At 39.9% G+C, this 16,554-nt stretch overlaps 1 protein-coding gene across 1 annotated transcript in view; it reads right to left on the reverse strand.

Moving 5' to 3' along the window:
- Window positions 1-6,537, reverse strand: part of Pgant2 (polypeptide N-acetylgalactosaminyltransferase 2) — a 157,837-nt gene extending 151,300 nt beyond the window's left edge. The window contains exon 1 of the mRNA XM_043414916.1: window positions 5,702-6,537. Coding sequence (XP_043270851.1) covers window positions 5,702-5,791 — 90 coding nt within the window. The 5' untranslated portion in view covers window positions 5,792-6,537. The remainder of the gene's footprint in view (window positions 1-5,701) is intronic.
- Between the last annotated feature and the right edge of the window lie 10,017 nt (window positions 6,538-16,554).

The raw sequence follows: 16,554 nt of genomic DNA on the forward strand, positions 1-16,554 counted from the left end.
TTGAAGCAGTGTCCGCCAGAAGAGAGAGACGAATTTCGTTTATTAATTTTCTTTTGCACATTGCAGATGAATCACTGCAGTGCAGTGAAATCACTGAAAATTTCGCGAGAGTTTTCTTGACAGCTGGTTCATATATTAGTGTTCGTTTCATCAAAAGTACGACGCTGAAGTTTCCAACGCTGGAGTCCAACGAAATGAATGAAAATAAAATGATTTATCCATCAGTTTTTTATTTCACGAATCATAATTGTGTAGATTGAAAAAATACAATGTACAAATTCGACTGGAAATAAATTGGAGAATTACTGGAATTATTGGACAGTTTTTTAGATCATTTCGTTGGACTCCAACGTTGGAAACTTCAGCATCGTTCAAAAGTGGCTTCATCAACAGTAGTTTTTCAATGTTTTTCCCGTTTTTTTACGCTTTTCCATAAAATCGAATGTGAAATACTAATTCAATTTTCTCAGAAATGGTGTGGTCGAACCCATTGAAATTTCAGGAGGAAATAGTTTACACAATTTCAAAAGTATCTACGAATTATCATTAAAATCAGATTAAATGAAAAACAAAATTTCATTTCATCGAACATCGGCTGTTCCGAATGTCCACTAACATTTCCGTCGATTTATTACAGATTGCTTAAATATCATTAGTTGAGAAGCATTGGACTGACACTGAAGTTTGCAACGTTGGAGTCCAACGATATGATATAAAAAAAGCCTCCAATAATTCCAGTAATTCTCCAATTTCGTTGGCTGCCGAATTTGCAATTCGTAGTTTTTCAAGCTGCACCGATACTTCGTCAAATAAAAAATTGGTCAATTACAAATGTTTTTTTTTTCCTTCATTTCGTTGGACCCCAACGTTGCAAACTTCAGGGTCATGCATTGGAATGATTTGCGCATGAGAATTCCGAGGCTCGATTTTTTGATAAAATTGTGGAAAAAATTGATTCGCTGTTTTGCGTTCTCAGTTTTGGAATCCCAATAAACAAAAGCGGAAGCGCGCATTATTTGGAATGATTGCGTCGAGGGAATGTTTAACGAGATTCCCGTTGCAGTGCGCCCAGTTTTTTGCGCTCGAGAGGATGTTCAATGAATTAAAGTCACCGGTGCCCGGAGCGACGTACACAAATGTATAAAAGCGTGCTCGCACGAACGCACGTTCGAACGGGAACGTAAAAACACGCTTTTCGGGCTCTCGCGCGCGCCCTTCTGTCCCTGAAGGACGTTAACGAATCTCGTAGCACGCGAGGACGCTGGGTCGCGTTCGTCGCGGGTTCGGGAGGTCGAAGCTTTTATTAAGTAAGCACGAGCGAGCCGCGATGCACGGACGCGTGCGTTGCAGCGGGCTGGAGAGGGCGCCGAGGCTAAGAGCCCGTCGAAGGGACAATGCCCCGCTGGAGGAAACTCCGGAGAGTGTGCGAGTGCTTCGCCTCCTTTTTCAATGCCTCGCACACGGGAGCGAGCGTAAACATCGGAAGGTTGAGCGTCCTCGCAATTTTCTAATCGCGTCGGCTTCATCGCACGCCCCGCGCATTCGTTTATTCAACGCTCCGCGGCGCGGCGGACGGTGTCGCGATAATTGCTTTTCATTTGCAACGGAATTATGCTCCGGTTGAAGCGCGCGTTTGTCAATGCGATCGGAGCTCATTATTTTACCGACTCTGTCGCGAACGCTTTCGATAGTGACGAAAAAATTCAGCGAGACTATCGAAACGCGAGATCCTCAGTGAGGAAAGTCAACGGCGAATTCGGGCGCGATCGGGAGTCGCTTGGGAGTCGGACGTCGCTCGAACGCGCGGCCCGGGTCGAGCTCCGCTCGCCCGAGCACGGCCCAGCCTCCCGGGCAAAAATAATGAGGGCGCGCGATCATGAACGCGACAAGTTGGGGAAAAAACTGACAATACGACTTCGGCCTCCCATTTGGAGGTTGCTCGAAGCAGCGAGGTCAATGTATCTTGACGCGAGTACAACGAGGACTCGGCCGCGGGTCAATTGCGTCCTCGATGCGGTTCCTCCCGAGAGCTCAACTCGAGCTAAGATCGCCCGCGATCCCCACTCAGGGTGTCTAATTTTGACCAGAACAGAAATTTCATGACTTTTAAGGCTTTTTAAGTCAAGGAACAGGAATTTTTCATGACTTTTCTTATGGTTCTGATACTTTTTATTCATCTTTTAATTATAAAAAAATTTAATAAAAATAACAAAGAAATGATATTTTATTTTGAAATAAAGAATCTTTGTTTTCTTACGAACTATTCATTCGATATTCGTTTTTATATCGATGATGAGTATTGACGAACCAGAGATTGTCGCCACCCCGCGAATTTTGAAATCATGTTGAAGAAAACCAAAAAATCGACAATGACAATGAGCGTTGCAGAGATCTTAAAAAATCAGGTTGTTTGGTAATTTTTCATGACATTTCATGATTTTTTCAGGTCCGAGTGTAATTTCATGAGATTTAAGAATTTTCATGACTTTTCAGGTCGTTAGACACCCTGCCACTTTTTTTATCCGACCAAAAAGCAAACGACGCTGAAGTTTGCAACGTTGGAGTTCAACGAAATGAACGAAAAAAAGATTTGTAATTCATTATTTTTTTATTTCACGAATTATTGATGTCGCGGCTTGAAAAATTATGAATTGGAAATTCGGCAGGGAACAAAATTGGAGATTTGCTGGAATTATTTGAGAGTCTTTTAGATTATTTCGTTGGACTCCAACGTTGGAAACTTCAGCGTCACAAAAGCAATGCGAGCCTCCGGACAAGATTTCAGGATCGCACACAAAAGTGAAGTCATTTCGGGCACGAATTCGAGGACCCTCAGCTGGGAAAAATGACGGAGAAAGTTTGTTCGCGGGAAAAAAAAGGAAAAAACTTTCCCCCCCTGCCGGTCAACCGTCGAGCCCTTTTTCCTCGCGTCGGACCCGAAAAGTGCGCTTAAACCCGAGCAATTTAAAATAGATATTCCTCCGAGTATTAGCAAGCTCGTTTTACGGACCAAAGAAAGAGAAATATCGAAAAACAGCACAAAGATACGTGCTCGAGCAGTGTGTACAGAAGTGCAAAGTCGAGCACAACTAAGTTGTAATTACGTACGTGTTTCCCGGAGTGTCCAGGAACAAGTTTCCATTCGTCTAATTAACAATGCTCCGCGCAGGGGAGAGAAAATGCACGGGCTTTTCCGCGCACAGACTGCGAGACGCAGGCGAAAGGAATCGCGCGCGAGGAGAGTTCCCTGCTCGAGAGCGTCGTTCGAACGAACTCATTTCCGTCGTTCCGCGAGGAAAAACAGAATTTTCGAGAGGCTCGATCGACCGATCGCTTCCGAAGGGATTTTCCTCGGGAGTTCAAAAGTCGGAGAAAAGCGGAGTCGAAGGAGCCTTTGGGCGAACGCGGAATCCCCCGTACGTGGATTCGCGCGTGGTTGTCTTACGAATTATAAACGTCAGTTAAGCCCCCCCGCCGTTCCACTGCGTCTAGACATCTACAGGAATTCAGCGAGACAAGTTTCAGAATTTAATATAAGTTACGGCTCGAGTACTAAAGGAAAGTCAAGGGTAAATTAATAACGCGGCGAGGCTTTTACCGGGACGATTACATTCCCCGGGCGCTGAAAAACCAAGAAAACGCCGTGCGCCGAGCCGCGATTAAGGAGTTTCGGTACAGAAGTCTAAATGTTAAGAAATTCATCAAATTTTGTGATTATGTTCTCCAACATCAAGTGCGAAATGACAAATTTCTTCAAAATTTTCTTCTACTTAGTTATCGCGATTAATTACGCATTAAAGCGGATTTCTTATGACGCTGAAGTTTCCAACGTTGGAGTTCAACGAAATGATCGAAAAAAACTCTCCAATAATTCCAGTAATTCTCCTATTTTGTTCCCTGCTAAATTTGCGATTCGTAGTTTTTCAAGCTGCACCAACAATTCGTGAAATAAAAAATTGGTGAATTTCAAACGTTTTTTTCGTTCATTTCGTTGGACTCCAACGTTGGAAACTTCAGCGTCGTTACGAATTGCGAATTCGACGAAAAATGAAATTGGAGATTTACTCGAATTATTGGAGGTTTTTTTTAATCTTTTCGTCGGACTCCAACGTTGCAAGCTTCAGCATTGTCCGTAAACTTTAGTGATCAATAACTCGATAACCGTTTAGAAGATAAATCTTTAAAGATTTGTATTGTCAAATTTGGCATTAAAGAATATGTTGACCAAATTTTATAAAATTCTGAACTTTTTCAAGTTTTTTATGTTTATTTTAGCATGGCAACATTGTATCGCCTGTACCGAACCTCCTTAAACTGAAATTCTTCAGAAAATTGTACCGCGCTACGGACAGCTCGTGCCCCTGCTTCGCGTTGGCCAAGTGACCCATTTTTCAGGTCATTTACGTGCGAACGCGAAATTTCGCATTTTCGTAACAAATCTCTATTCTTATAAAAAAAACAGTGAGCAGAAAGAGTTTGGCTTTTCCATGGATCCGAATCCACCGAAATTTCCTCATTTTCCTGTTCGTCGAGCATCCTTCGATCGCGTGCTCTCAATTTCTAACGTAGAAACACGTGCGGTAGTCTCGTGATAAAACGTCGTGAATCAATCATTTAAAAGATGAAAAGATCGCTGAAAAATATCTCCCAGCACTGAACTTGCAAGAATCTATTAAATCATCGTTACCCGAAAACCAGAAATTTCGAGAATTTTTTAGTTAACGTGATGTTTTCACGCATTTCTTTTCATCTATCGAGCACTAAATTTCATCATAATTATTTCTATTGGAGAGTGCCCGACGGTAGCTATCTTTGATAACGATGGAAAACAGCAGCTGTGGAAACATAGACGTTTCGCTGCATCGTATAGGTAATTATAGAATACGCGTACCGGGCTAAAGAGTCGAAAAAAACTTGTCAAAATACTCGAACTTACGGCAGCAGAATAAATAACGAGGGAGAAAAAATGGGGGGAGAAATGAAGCGAAATGCGAAACAGCGAAGCTAAATCTGAAACGCACAATTGAAACAGATTCGATACCCAAACGCATTTCACAGGCTTTTCGAAAGGCCGGATGAGCCGTGTGGCGCCTTCCAACTCTCCCCCCCCCCCCCCACCCTCGAGCCAAACAAACAACTCCCAGTGGGGCAATGCACCCTCCCGATGCGCCTCCATGGAGATTCTCAACGTGGGATACCCTGCACACGGGGGATATACAGAAATATGTGTGAGAATAGTCACTCGTGTATCCATAATGCGAGTTTATATGCCAGCTGAAATGGGCCTCTTTTAGTAGCTATTTTAGAAATGATTTTTATTACGTGTACTAAAAAGGAGGGTGTTCAAACTCTGCATCGTTCGAGACTGAAAAGCAAGTAAAAATGATGTCTCCATTTTGTTCTGTCGAGTGAATAAAAATGAATGGAAATTTAAGGTCACATCGTTCGAGTAGCGTGAAATCACTCACTTGTTTAAAAAGCGCCCGAAATTCGTTGAATTTTTATAATGAAAAAATGTTGTGCTCTAAAAACTTGGAGAACGGTACTTAATTCAAAATCGTAAAAAAATTTGGTGCTTGAAAACCGGGAAAAAGTGATCGCGCCTCAAAGAAATTCCATGACAAGGAACGTCAATTTTTCACAACGCGAAACCGAAATTCGATCGATCCTAAACGCAAACAAGTGGCGGCAGAGTTCTTACCTTTGGATCCCTCGACGTGTGATAGTAGTAAACAAAGACGAACATCCACGCGCACGAAAGTACCAACACTATTTTCACATTACGACGCATTTTCCGTTGTTTATTAAACAATTAATTATTTCGGTTATTTTATCAAATATTCACGAACCAGCGATTATCAATGTATTGATTTAGGTATTTTTAGTCGTTTGATCTTTCATAAAGGTAGAGTTTAAGTTGAGTATTTTGCGTTTTTCTCTCTTATTGCGAAGCTTTTACGATCACGAGATAGCACGTTTTCTTTCTTCTATATCGCCAAGTCCTTTCAGTCCATTCTTCGACTCCATCCCCCGCACCCCGTTTATCGACCCTGTTGGTAAGACCTCGAGGAGTTCTGTTTCTCTCCTCGTAATGTTTTTAAAACCCACTACAATAAATTTCACTTTAACGTGAGCGCAATAACTCCACTTTTCATGTATTTATTTACATGTATAAATAGATTGATACATCTACGAGAATTGATGTGATAAATTAAATCATCGCGGTATAAATAACGAGATTTTTCGAAATCCTCAATGCAGACGAGCCGTCGGTACAGTTGGACGCTGGGATTACACTCTTCTCAGCATGCATATGTATTCACGGCTATTATCAGAGTAAAAAAAACCCGAAAGTAAAGAAAATAAGGATGAGCTTTCCCCATGAGGATACTGTGATGTTTCGAGTGACCCCACGAGCCCCACCGACGTTCACCTGCCGGCAGTCCGAGTCATACTGAAGATGGGAGAAAGAGCGAACGAGACAGGTCTCGCGGTACGCAGCGCGCCGATTCACAACGCACACCGGCCGCGTACTGGAGTACTGGGAGAGTGGCGCGGGCGCGCGACGAGCGTTTTGCCAACGTTGCTCATCCCCGTCACCAGATGTCGCGCTCCCAACAGCGCTGTTGGCGCTGTCTCGCGCTCTCTCTTCCTTGCTCTCTCCTCTCTCCTCGTTTTTAATATAGGCGAGTGTTGCTTATTCACGAGCAAGAGACGTCTAAAAATCGCACGAATAATCATACGCGTTTTCGAGACCAATTCCCTCGGAATTACCATTATTCTACTAAAGTATGTGTTTAAATCACTGTGGAAAAATGTTCAGTCGAAATGTCTGCTGAAACGGTTTTATTGTGCTCTCACGGCGATCATCACCGCGTAAACTTGAGAACGCGCTTTGACACGCTTCCATCTGATTTGGTTCGAACCGTTCGAACTAAATTTAGTTTTATGGGTCAACAATAAATCACATTCCTAACCTTCTTCGAATTCTCTTAATAATCAGCCGATTAAATTATTCTTAATTATACGTTCGAACAAAAAGTCCTACAGTGACTTGACTTCAATAAACGCAACGAGTTATCATTTCCGTCAAAATATCACCGCGATACGGTCAGGTGAACTTGTCAACAAACGAGAGGAAATCAGCGACTCTCAATTTTATGTGTTTTCCAGTGTTTGAGTGTTCCGTTAACATCTACATTACGGTCGAGGGTGTTGCTTTTCTGGTATTTTCATTAATTCACGTAGTGAAATGGCGAGAAACGTTTCAACGTTTTTCGTCCGAGGGAAAATTTTTTTACCAAAATACCGATAAAATGTTCACGTCCCGGGGTTAGCGAATTCCATTTGCTAACCTGCGTCAGTCCATTTTATACATTCATCGCGGAACAAAGTTTTTCAGTTATTCCTACGATGCATGAAGGGACAAAGCTGTCCGAGAACCGTACTTCCATTGTAATTGTCGATAGTATTTTCTCTTTGTATAGGATCAAACGATTTCCAGTGAAATTATATATTTCAAATTACTTCAACTTCCACTCGTGGTCAAGCGTTCACTACTCTAAAAGTTGTAAATTTCGGTCCTCGTAATTCAATTGTATGCATGGTCATATATCTCGCTAACAGGCAGCACGAACATGGAAACGTGGCGCAGTTTCTGTGCAACGGGAACTGCACGAACTACTATTCGTAAGCACGCTAATTTTCTCGACTGTAAATTAATTTTTCCGAGACATCAAATAATGAAGTGCCTTTTTTATTGTACATTGGCAGTTCGATAATCAACAGTGGATTTTTTTGAGAGCTAGAAGGCAAATTTCGGTACAAATAATATTTTTATATGGTACGAAGTCTCGAACACAAGGACGAATCCACTCGCATTTTCTCCCCCCATCAAAAGTTTTTTTACACGCCTCGACGTGATCACGGGATCAATCATGTTCGCTCTGTACCAAAGGAGATAAGAATCTCGATCGTTCTGAACTGGTTATCCAATAAAATAAAATATTGAGCGTGTTAACCGTGTACACAATACCCAATTTTTCGTCGATCACATTTTTATTGTCTCGTGGATAAACTCATCGTCAATATATCGTTTAACCACCATCGTGTAAATCTTGTTTTCCTTTATACGTCCATGTGTGAATGCTAACGAACACAACACCGTTCTGGTAATCATCAAACCGTTAATTAAATAACCAAACGCGACGAGCCAAATCCGTTTCAGAAATATTGAGGGTAGAACACTGCTTACGAGTTATTTTGTGCGGCGGAACGCTCTGTTTACATTGATTGACATCTCTCGTGAAGCCCCGAATACGTTTTTTCCAATACAATTGTAGGCTCGAGGCACGTTCAGAAACTCGCTGCAAAGCGCTTTTTTTCAAAGCTTCGATTACATCATTGTTTCGGTACTTTGCGACTTTTTTCATTCAAAAGACAATTGTGAGATTTTCCTGAGTCTTTGCACACACAAATTCGGAAAAAATGTATGTAAAGGAAACGAAACGACGCATAATCGAAGCTCAAAAATCCATTTTTAGCACACATTTTGATGTTGAAATTTTCAGGAGGTTTCGTCTAACATTATCGGAAGATCGTATCTAAAGTTTTGAGGTTATTGCGTAAATGACTTTTTGAGGTTAGATTGACCGCCTGTCGGAAATTAGAATATTCGACTGAAAAGCTTTCTCAATCTTGAATTTAATACTTTTTCATAATTCTCAAGGTTGTCAGTGATTGAAAAATATTTTCGCTTGTATCAGTTCAGTAGAAAATATGACAATCGCAACACCGTTCGATGTGACTCTATAATAGCCGCCTCCGAAGCGCTGTTACGCCGCCATTTTGTTCCATGGAAAAAAACGTTCACAAGTTTGAACGTTGCGATGAAATATTGTCAGAATCTGCAAATGATCCGGTCATTTTATCACCTTCGAACTAATCCACAACGAACTGAAACATATCGAGGGCTGCACCGCTTCGGCAGGTTGTTCTAAAAACATTTTTTCGTTTGTCATACTAACTCGATATGCTAAATATAAGCAAAACTCTATATTTTCTATTGTTTGCATCCCAGCCAAACATTCCCGACCCACGCACACGTACCGAAGGGAACTGCATACAAATTTGTTGATTTCCCAAGCGATGGTGTCGCACGGGAGAGCAGCATGCGTGTCCGTATGACAAAGAATCGAGGCAAATGAATAACGCAGGGGGAAAAAATCTACGCTCTCCGTCGAATGCGACGCCGCGTACGCGTGTGTTATCGCGCGTTGAATAATTAATTGTCTTGATTCGATTTCGTCGCATCACGAAATTTACCGGACTATACAATCCTCCTGAACTAGTATACGCATCGATTTTTTTTTCAACAAAAATCAAGGTATTCATGGTTAATAAAAAAACGTGTACATGTGTAAAAATATGCGCGAGAAATTTTTCATTAGCGAGTTGGAAACGCGCCGAAATCTCGTCAGCCAAAAGTTTTCCCATTTTTCTCATAACTCAAAATTATTCGACCGAGAAAACTCGCTTTTGCTCAATTACTTTCGATTCTTCACGAGAATCAGAACCGTTGAAATTTATAAAATTCCTCCAAATCCATCGATCGTTCGCTCTCACTGCGAGTGCTCGAAAGAAAGCTGAAAAGCACATTCCCAATTTCCTTGCCAGTGCGCTGAATACTCCGCGGGGGGAAGCGAAGTCGCAGCTTATTTTCTGATGAAAGAAGAGCATCGTGTGACTTTTATTTTTATTGAAAATTTCAACGGCGTGTCGGAAGAAAATGCACATAGCTTTTCACCGAGTGAACCACAACTAAATCGGATCAAGTGTCTTCCCAAGTTATTATTTTTCTTCTCATTCACTTTTTTTTTCTGCTCTCACATTTTTTATTTTTCATTTTATCAACCGTTCAATGAAACTCTCTTTTTCCCACGAATAAAACGATTTGTAGTACCGAGCTCACAGGAATGAAAAAATATTGGAAGACATCGTGAAACTAGAGACCACAATAGTTTCGGTGGATTAACAAAAGACATGACTGAAAATGTTATCGAAGAATTCGGAGAATCGGGGTCGATGATCGATTAATTGAAGGGAGTTGGGTTACGTGAGAGTGTATTAAGGGGGTATGTGAATAGAATTCAACGAAACAAACACTTCGAGCCACATTTTCATGCAAGCACATGGAGTTGAATTCTTCGGCCCTTTTCCTCAGCTTCCTTAAGGTAGTTCTTATGATAGTTTAAGGTCTCCTGATAACGATAAGCACAGCTCCGGGGCCTCTTACGGGGCAAAATTTTGAATTATTTCATTTACAATTTTGAGTCTTTAACACGGTACGTTATGGGAGAACTGGCAATAATGTTAATTGTGAATAAGGTGTACGATGTTCGAGCTTCGGAAAAGTTTCTATCGTGAAGAAAAAACTTTAGTTTTTGACGCGTCGAAGGCCAACGCCAGTCATTACGTTGGACTGCTGTAACAGCTGATTGAACTTCGAGTAAATTCGGGAATCGTGGGAATTTCATCAAATTTAATTTTGAGAGTGATTCGCGTGCTTTCATTCGTCTAGTAGCTTTACTTTTTATAATGAATTGACCATTTTTTTCTCTGTGCCATTACACCGATATAAATTTTCTGTCGCACTATAAAAATCGTCAAGTTGAAGTATAAATTTGATCTTTTATGGTATTTTAATAGCATTTTATTACACTCTTGTGATAAAAATATTCTCGATGTTTATTAATTTTATTGATAATTGATTATTGATAAATAATTGATAAAGACGCTGTCCTATTTATTTTTAGCATCCAAATATTTGGACATCACTCTACAATTATATCAGCTAAAATCGTTGTGATTCACGTGGCGATTTGACCACGTGGATCCAACCTTGTGCTTGGTGAATCAAGAATTTTTGAGTCCTGAAAAGTATCCACTTTTTCAAAACTCGCTACAGCGAACCAGAACCTTTTGCTTCAATTATGATTCGAATTCCTCTCGATAATGATTTGAGGATTTTCGTGTCGCTAATGCGACGAGACCAATTCTATTCGTATATTTTAAGGAGGTTCACGCGAATCCAGTGGGCATCGAAAATTCAAACTTTAAGAGTCGACATTTGGAAATGTGCTAGAAATATAGTGCATCTGTATTCCCGGAATTATTGTAGGATCTACCGACCAGTTGTCGAGAAAAGAATTAACGAAAATCACATTCTCTGAAGCCTTATACACAGGCCCTCATGGCAGGCACACTGCCTGTGCTACGATTTAGATTTAAGGAGGGTGGCTAGGGACGATACAATGTTGCCATGCTAAACCATGTAAAATACATTAAAAATTTCAAAATGATAAGAATTTTATAAAATTTGGTGAACATATTCTTTAGAGTTAAATTTGAAAATACAAATTTTTTAAGATTTTTCTTCTGTACAGTTATCGAGTAATTGATCACTAAAGTTCACGTGTATAAGCATAGCGTTTCCATATATATAGGTATACATTCCGGGCATAAGAAATCTGCTTTAATGGGTAATTACTCGAGAACTAAGCAGAAGAAAATTTAAAAAAAAATTGTGTCTTCGCACTTGATGTTGAAGAACATTATCACCAAATTTGATCAATTTCTTATCAATTTGACGAACGTAGCCACCCTCCTTAAGGAGTTTCGGTACAGGCGATACAATGTTGCCATGCTAAACCATGCTAAAAACATAAAAAATTTCAAAAAGTTCAGAATTTTATAAAATCTGGTGAACATTTTCTTTAGGGACAAATTTGACAATACAAATTTTTTTTAATTTTTCTTCTACACAGTTATCGAGTAATTAATCACTAAAGTTCACGTGTATAAGCATAGTGTTTCCATATATATAGGTATACATTCCGGGCATAAGAAATCTGCTTTAATGCAAAATTACTCGATAACTAAGTAGAAGAAAATTTTGAAAAAATTTGTGTTTTCGCACTTAATGTTGAAGAACATTATCACCAAATTTGATAAATTTCTTAATATTTAGACTTCTGTACCGAAACTCCTTAAGGATATATTGCACAGGCGATACAATGTTGCCATGCTAAACCATGCTAAAAACATAAAAAAATTCAAAATGATAAGAATTTAATAAAATTTGGTGAACATATTCTTTAGTGCCAAATTTGACAATACAAATTTTTTAAGATTTTTCTTCTGTACAGTTATCGAGTAATTGATCACTAAAGTTCACGTGTATAAGCATAGCGTTTCCATATATATATAGGTATACATTCCGGGCATAAGAAATCTGCTTTAATGGGTAATTACTCGATAACTAAACAGAAGAAAATTTTGAAAAAATTTGTGTTTTCGCACTTGATGTTGAAGAACATTATCACCAAATTTGATCAATTTATAATTATTTCGACTTTTGTATCATTCACCCTTAATAAAACAGGATCCTCCCAACTTTAGAGCCAAAAACGAGAATAAGAAAATATAAAGATTTTATATATCAATGACGTCTTGAGCAAGCCTTGTTACCGGTGAAAATCACTTGGGAATGGAAATAGAAAAACACTTGTTTGAGCTTAACGAGTAATGACGACATAAACTGTGGAAGGTTTGACAGCAGCATGAGCCAGCTGGTTTAAAATTTATATGTGCATACGCATATGAATAGAAAATAGCTGTTGTCACATTTTTTTTGACGACTTTACTACGAAAGTATTTTAACTGCTACCATAATATCAACCCCTACACACCTGAAGTTTCTGGCGTAATAGTCACGCGGGGTCCAAAGTACCTCACTCACTTTGGGGGACGATAAATAATTGAAAAACTGTAAAAAAAAATAAAATAAAAATACTGCAATGTATTTTGAACCTTTAAGAAACGACCATAACGATTTTATTCTATTCGTGTTATTTTTAATATTAAAAAAAATGTCAAAGAAAAGAATGCAGGAAAAATGACTTTTTTCACAAAAATTGATGTAGAAATCGTAATTTTCAATTAAAAAAAAAAATCAACTCGTTCTATAAACCTGAGAAATCACGCTTCTAGGCAGTTTAGTTAAATTTGTCACGCTGGGGAGGATCGGACCCCAGATCTTCGCACGGTCTGACTTGATCGACTACCAAAACTAAACTAACGGGCCCTTTCAAATAATAACGACGAGGCTCTCTTCCCAAAGGTTCGAACTATCGACCGAGGGCACCGCAAGTCCCATTTTCTCGAAATTTCTATTTGGTATCGTCGGTCGAAAAACGGCTGGGATTAATAAATACCTCGTGTGACTATTAAGGGTTAAAAATTGATCAATCTCAACAGATAAGTTACACATTATTTGAATAATTGGGAGAACACATTTGAATCGTTTCTTTGATCATCGAAAGAGCAAAAACGTTCAGCTGCTTTTTTGAACCACGAGTAACGCATGATCTTTCTTAACGCGGATTCGGGTTATTCAATTTGATCGTTTGTTGGACTCGAACAATGAAATTTCTGTTTAAAGATCTTCGCTTGTTACCAGCCGTAACAAAATCGCTCGATTCTGGCCACCTGGTTGATTAATCGACTCGAAATTTCTACGAATTTGTTTATTCCTCTGCATCCTTCGCGATTAATCGAAAAAATGGAATAATTCAAGCCAGTTGAACGACGAACGTTTTCAGTCATTTTTTCAAAACTTCTCATGAGCAGATTCGACATTTTTGGCTTTTCCATTGTTTTCAGTGGTGGTCTACATACGACGGGGGCTTTGGAACGAACCATAATAATCCGTACGAGCGACAATAAAATCTCTGACGAAGCGGTGTGGATCAATCGGAAGTGAAATCGCGAGCGGCATCGCTCACCTCGAATTAAATCCCGCAGTTTTTCTCGCTTTTGATATCCGCTGAATTTTATCGCGCCTCGCGGTTTGGCCGTTGGTAAATGAACGAAACGATCGGTAACTCGGTCGGATCGAAAAAGCATAAATCTCGGTGGTTAGGATCGCGATCGTGAGGGAATCCAGCAGACGCGAAAGAAAATACCGAGTTAATCGATTTGTTGCCATTTTTATTGTTTTTCTTTCAGTTTGTTCTCCGCGTTCGCGCAGCATCGAACAAAAAATTGCCCGATTTTATGGGGCTTTGGATCTCCGCTCTCGCGAGATAATCGATTTTAATTGCTTCCATTGTCATATGCAGTGCACGCGAGAGATCGCACTTGAAGAATTCAGTAGAAAGCGAGTGTATTCGAAAGGTTTATCCTCCCCGGAGATCGTCACGCTCAATCATTTTTTAAAAACTCTCATTGTTCGACCTCGCGCATTGAATTCCTTCGCGTATTCAACATTTTTTTATCACTTCGTTCGTGCTTATCCGCCTTCGCTAATTTACCCAGTGTGATGCTTTTTACTTTCGAGAAACGAATATTTAAATCGTATCTGCATTCTTCTGCGATGACGAAAGAGCCTCCCGAGGCTCGGTTACCTTTGCACACTAAGAATCTCGAATCCTCGCACCATTAATCGGCCTCGAGATTTTCTTTCAATAATCCACATCGCGGAAAGAAGAACGTTCAGAATTTTCTAAAAATCGATTCTTTTTTACGGATCATTATTCTCTGTAGTTTTAGGCGTATTTCTGTGAAGGTCGATTGTAAAAATTCCTTGTAGATCGAAAGTTATCATAGAAAATGTGATCAGGCCCAACGGGAGGGCCTGATGGGCACTTGAAACTTTAAATGCGGTTTTCTCAAAACTACTTTTTCTGGCACGGCCTGCACGATAATGCACACAGTTTTAAATATTTTTTTATGCTTTTTTTTTAATCGAAGTTGTTTTCTCTAGCCTGTCGAGTCGGATTTTTGACATTGTGATTAAAAAATTTGATAAACGTAATTAAAGTGTGACATTTTTGACACACAATGCACACTTTTTTGAAACTGCGGTAAATTGTTAAATTTTTCGAATTTCAAAAATCCGGCTCGGCAGATTGTAACTGAAACTTTATTTTACAAGAATTTTTTTACGTCTTGGAGATCCATCAGTGTTTCAGGAATAAGTGATGCGGACCGTGGAGCAACTTTTTTTTCATAGTGCTTCGAGAAACGTGATTTTTATGTCGTAAAGATGATTTTTATTAATTTCTATTGCTATGTCTTCTAAAACAGTTTTTCGTTCAGCGCGTTTTAGGCACTGCTGGACGTGCGTAAGGCGTTAATAAAATACGAGATCGAAGCAACAAAGATGATTAAGCGATTGTCGCACTAAAGTTTCAAATTTGATGGCATCAAGAGTAACGACACTTAACTGAAAACGGAATTTTTTCTATCCAACAAAATTCATCCGGTCAAAATTGATTTTGTGGATCGAACCACTAATTTTTTGAAGTTCTCATGCCACAGTTGAGGTGCGACAAAAAAATATTTTCTCCTCACTAAACTTTTGTACCTCCAAATATTCCGATTAGAATTACTCCTGCTATTGAAACAAAAAAGATTGTTTTTTATCAAAGCATATTTTGTCAGTGGGCGCGCAGTGATTTTTCATTCGTCAATTTTGAATGTTTCGACAAAATCTCGTTTTCAGTATTGAAAAATAACAGTTTTAACCCATCTCCGGGGCACCCGAAAAGGTTGCTATCGAGTTGACATATTTGTGGTCTTTCGGAAGAATTCATTAAGTAAAAGGGACGCCGCGGGGGCCTGCGCGCAGCGAGCACGGGGAGGACCATCGAAACGAATAAATTCTGGAAAAATGTTCGATGCCGAAGAAGCTAGGAGAAGAAGGACTTTCACCACGGTGCCTCGCTGCATTCGAGCGGTGGTCAAACGTGTATCAGCAAGAAACGGCGCCGTATGGATACTCACTGGGACCGCGAACGAAGCATCGTACATTGTGGACCGAGGTCGAGAGATCGGAGCGAAAAGGGCGTACTTCGTGCGAGGAATTATAAATTTTCTTTCCTTTTCGTGCTGCGCGGCAGGGGCCCGGCTATGAAAATAAATTTATAAAAGTTGCGATCGCAGGACCGCTCAAATCCAAAGGGACGTATCGAGTGTGTTTAAGCCCGTGCATTCAAAGCCTTCTTGACTCTCGGTACATATGCGGAAATGTACGCAATGTTTGCTCCGAGCAGCAGGGCACTGGGTAACATCTGCCTTTCGTGCGGCGAGTCCCGAGAGCTCAAATCGATCGTTACTTTCCATAGAACTCCTTTCTGCTCTTGGACCACGTGCTCACTCCCGATTCCCCCATAATATCCACCTCCGTACACACAACCCACTGTTACTTGCCTTGAGAATCGATGCGTCTCAGCGTTTCGTTTCTCATTACTAATGCGAGCGTTGCATTTGAAATTTTGCACAAAAACTGATCATTTCTCTTTTAACGTAGATCATACACCAAACGATTTTCTTAAGGAAGTTGAGGCATTAGAATGAAAATGATGTCATCGCTTTTAAACCGATTGCATCTTATAAAGTGAAGTGTAAAAAAAAATCAGTTAAATTTTCAGACAGTTTAGGAGCGTCGTTGCTGAGAAAAATCAATAACAATTTGGGCCAAATAACATGTAA

This window comes from Venturia canescens, chromosome 3 (assembly GCF_019457755.1).
Source record: "Venturia canescens isolate UGA chromosome 3, ASM1945775v1, whole genome shotgun sequence".
Classification (NCBI taxonomy): Eukaryota; Metazoa; Arthropoda; class Insecta; order Hymenoptera; family Ichneumonidae; genus Venturia; species Venturia canescens.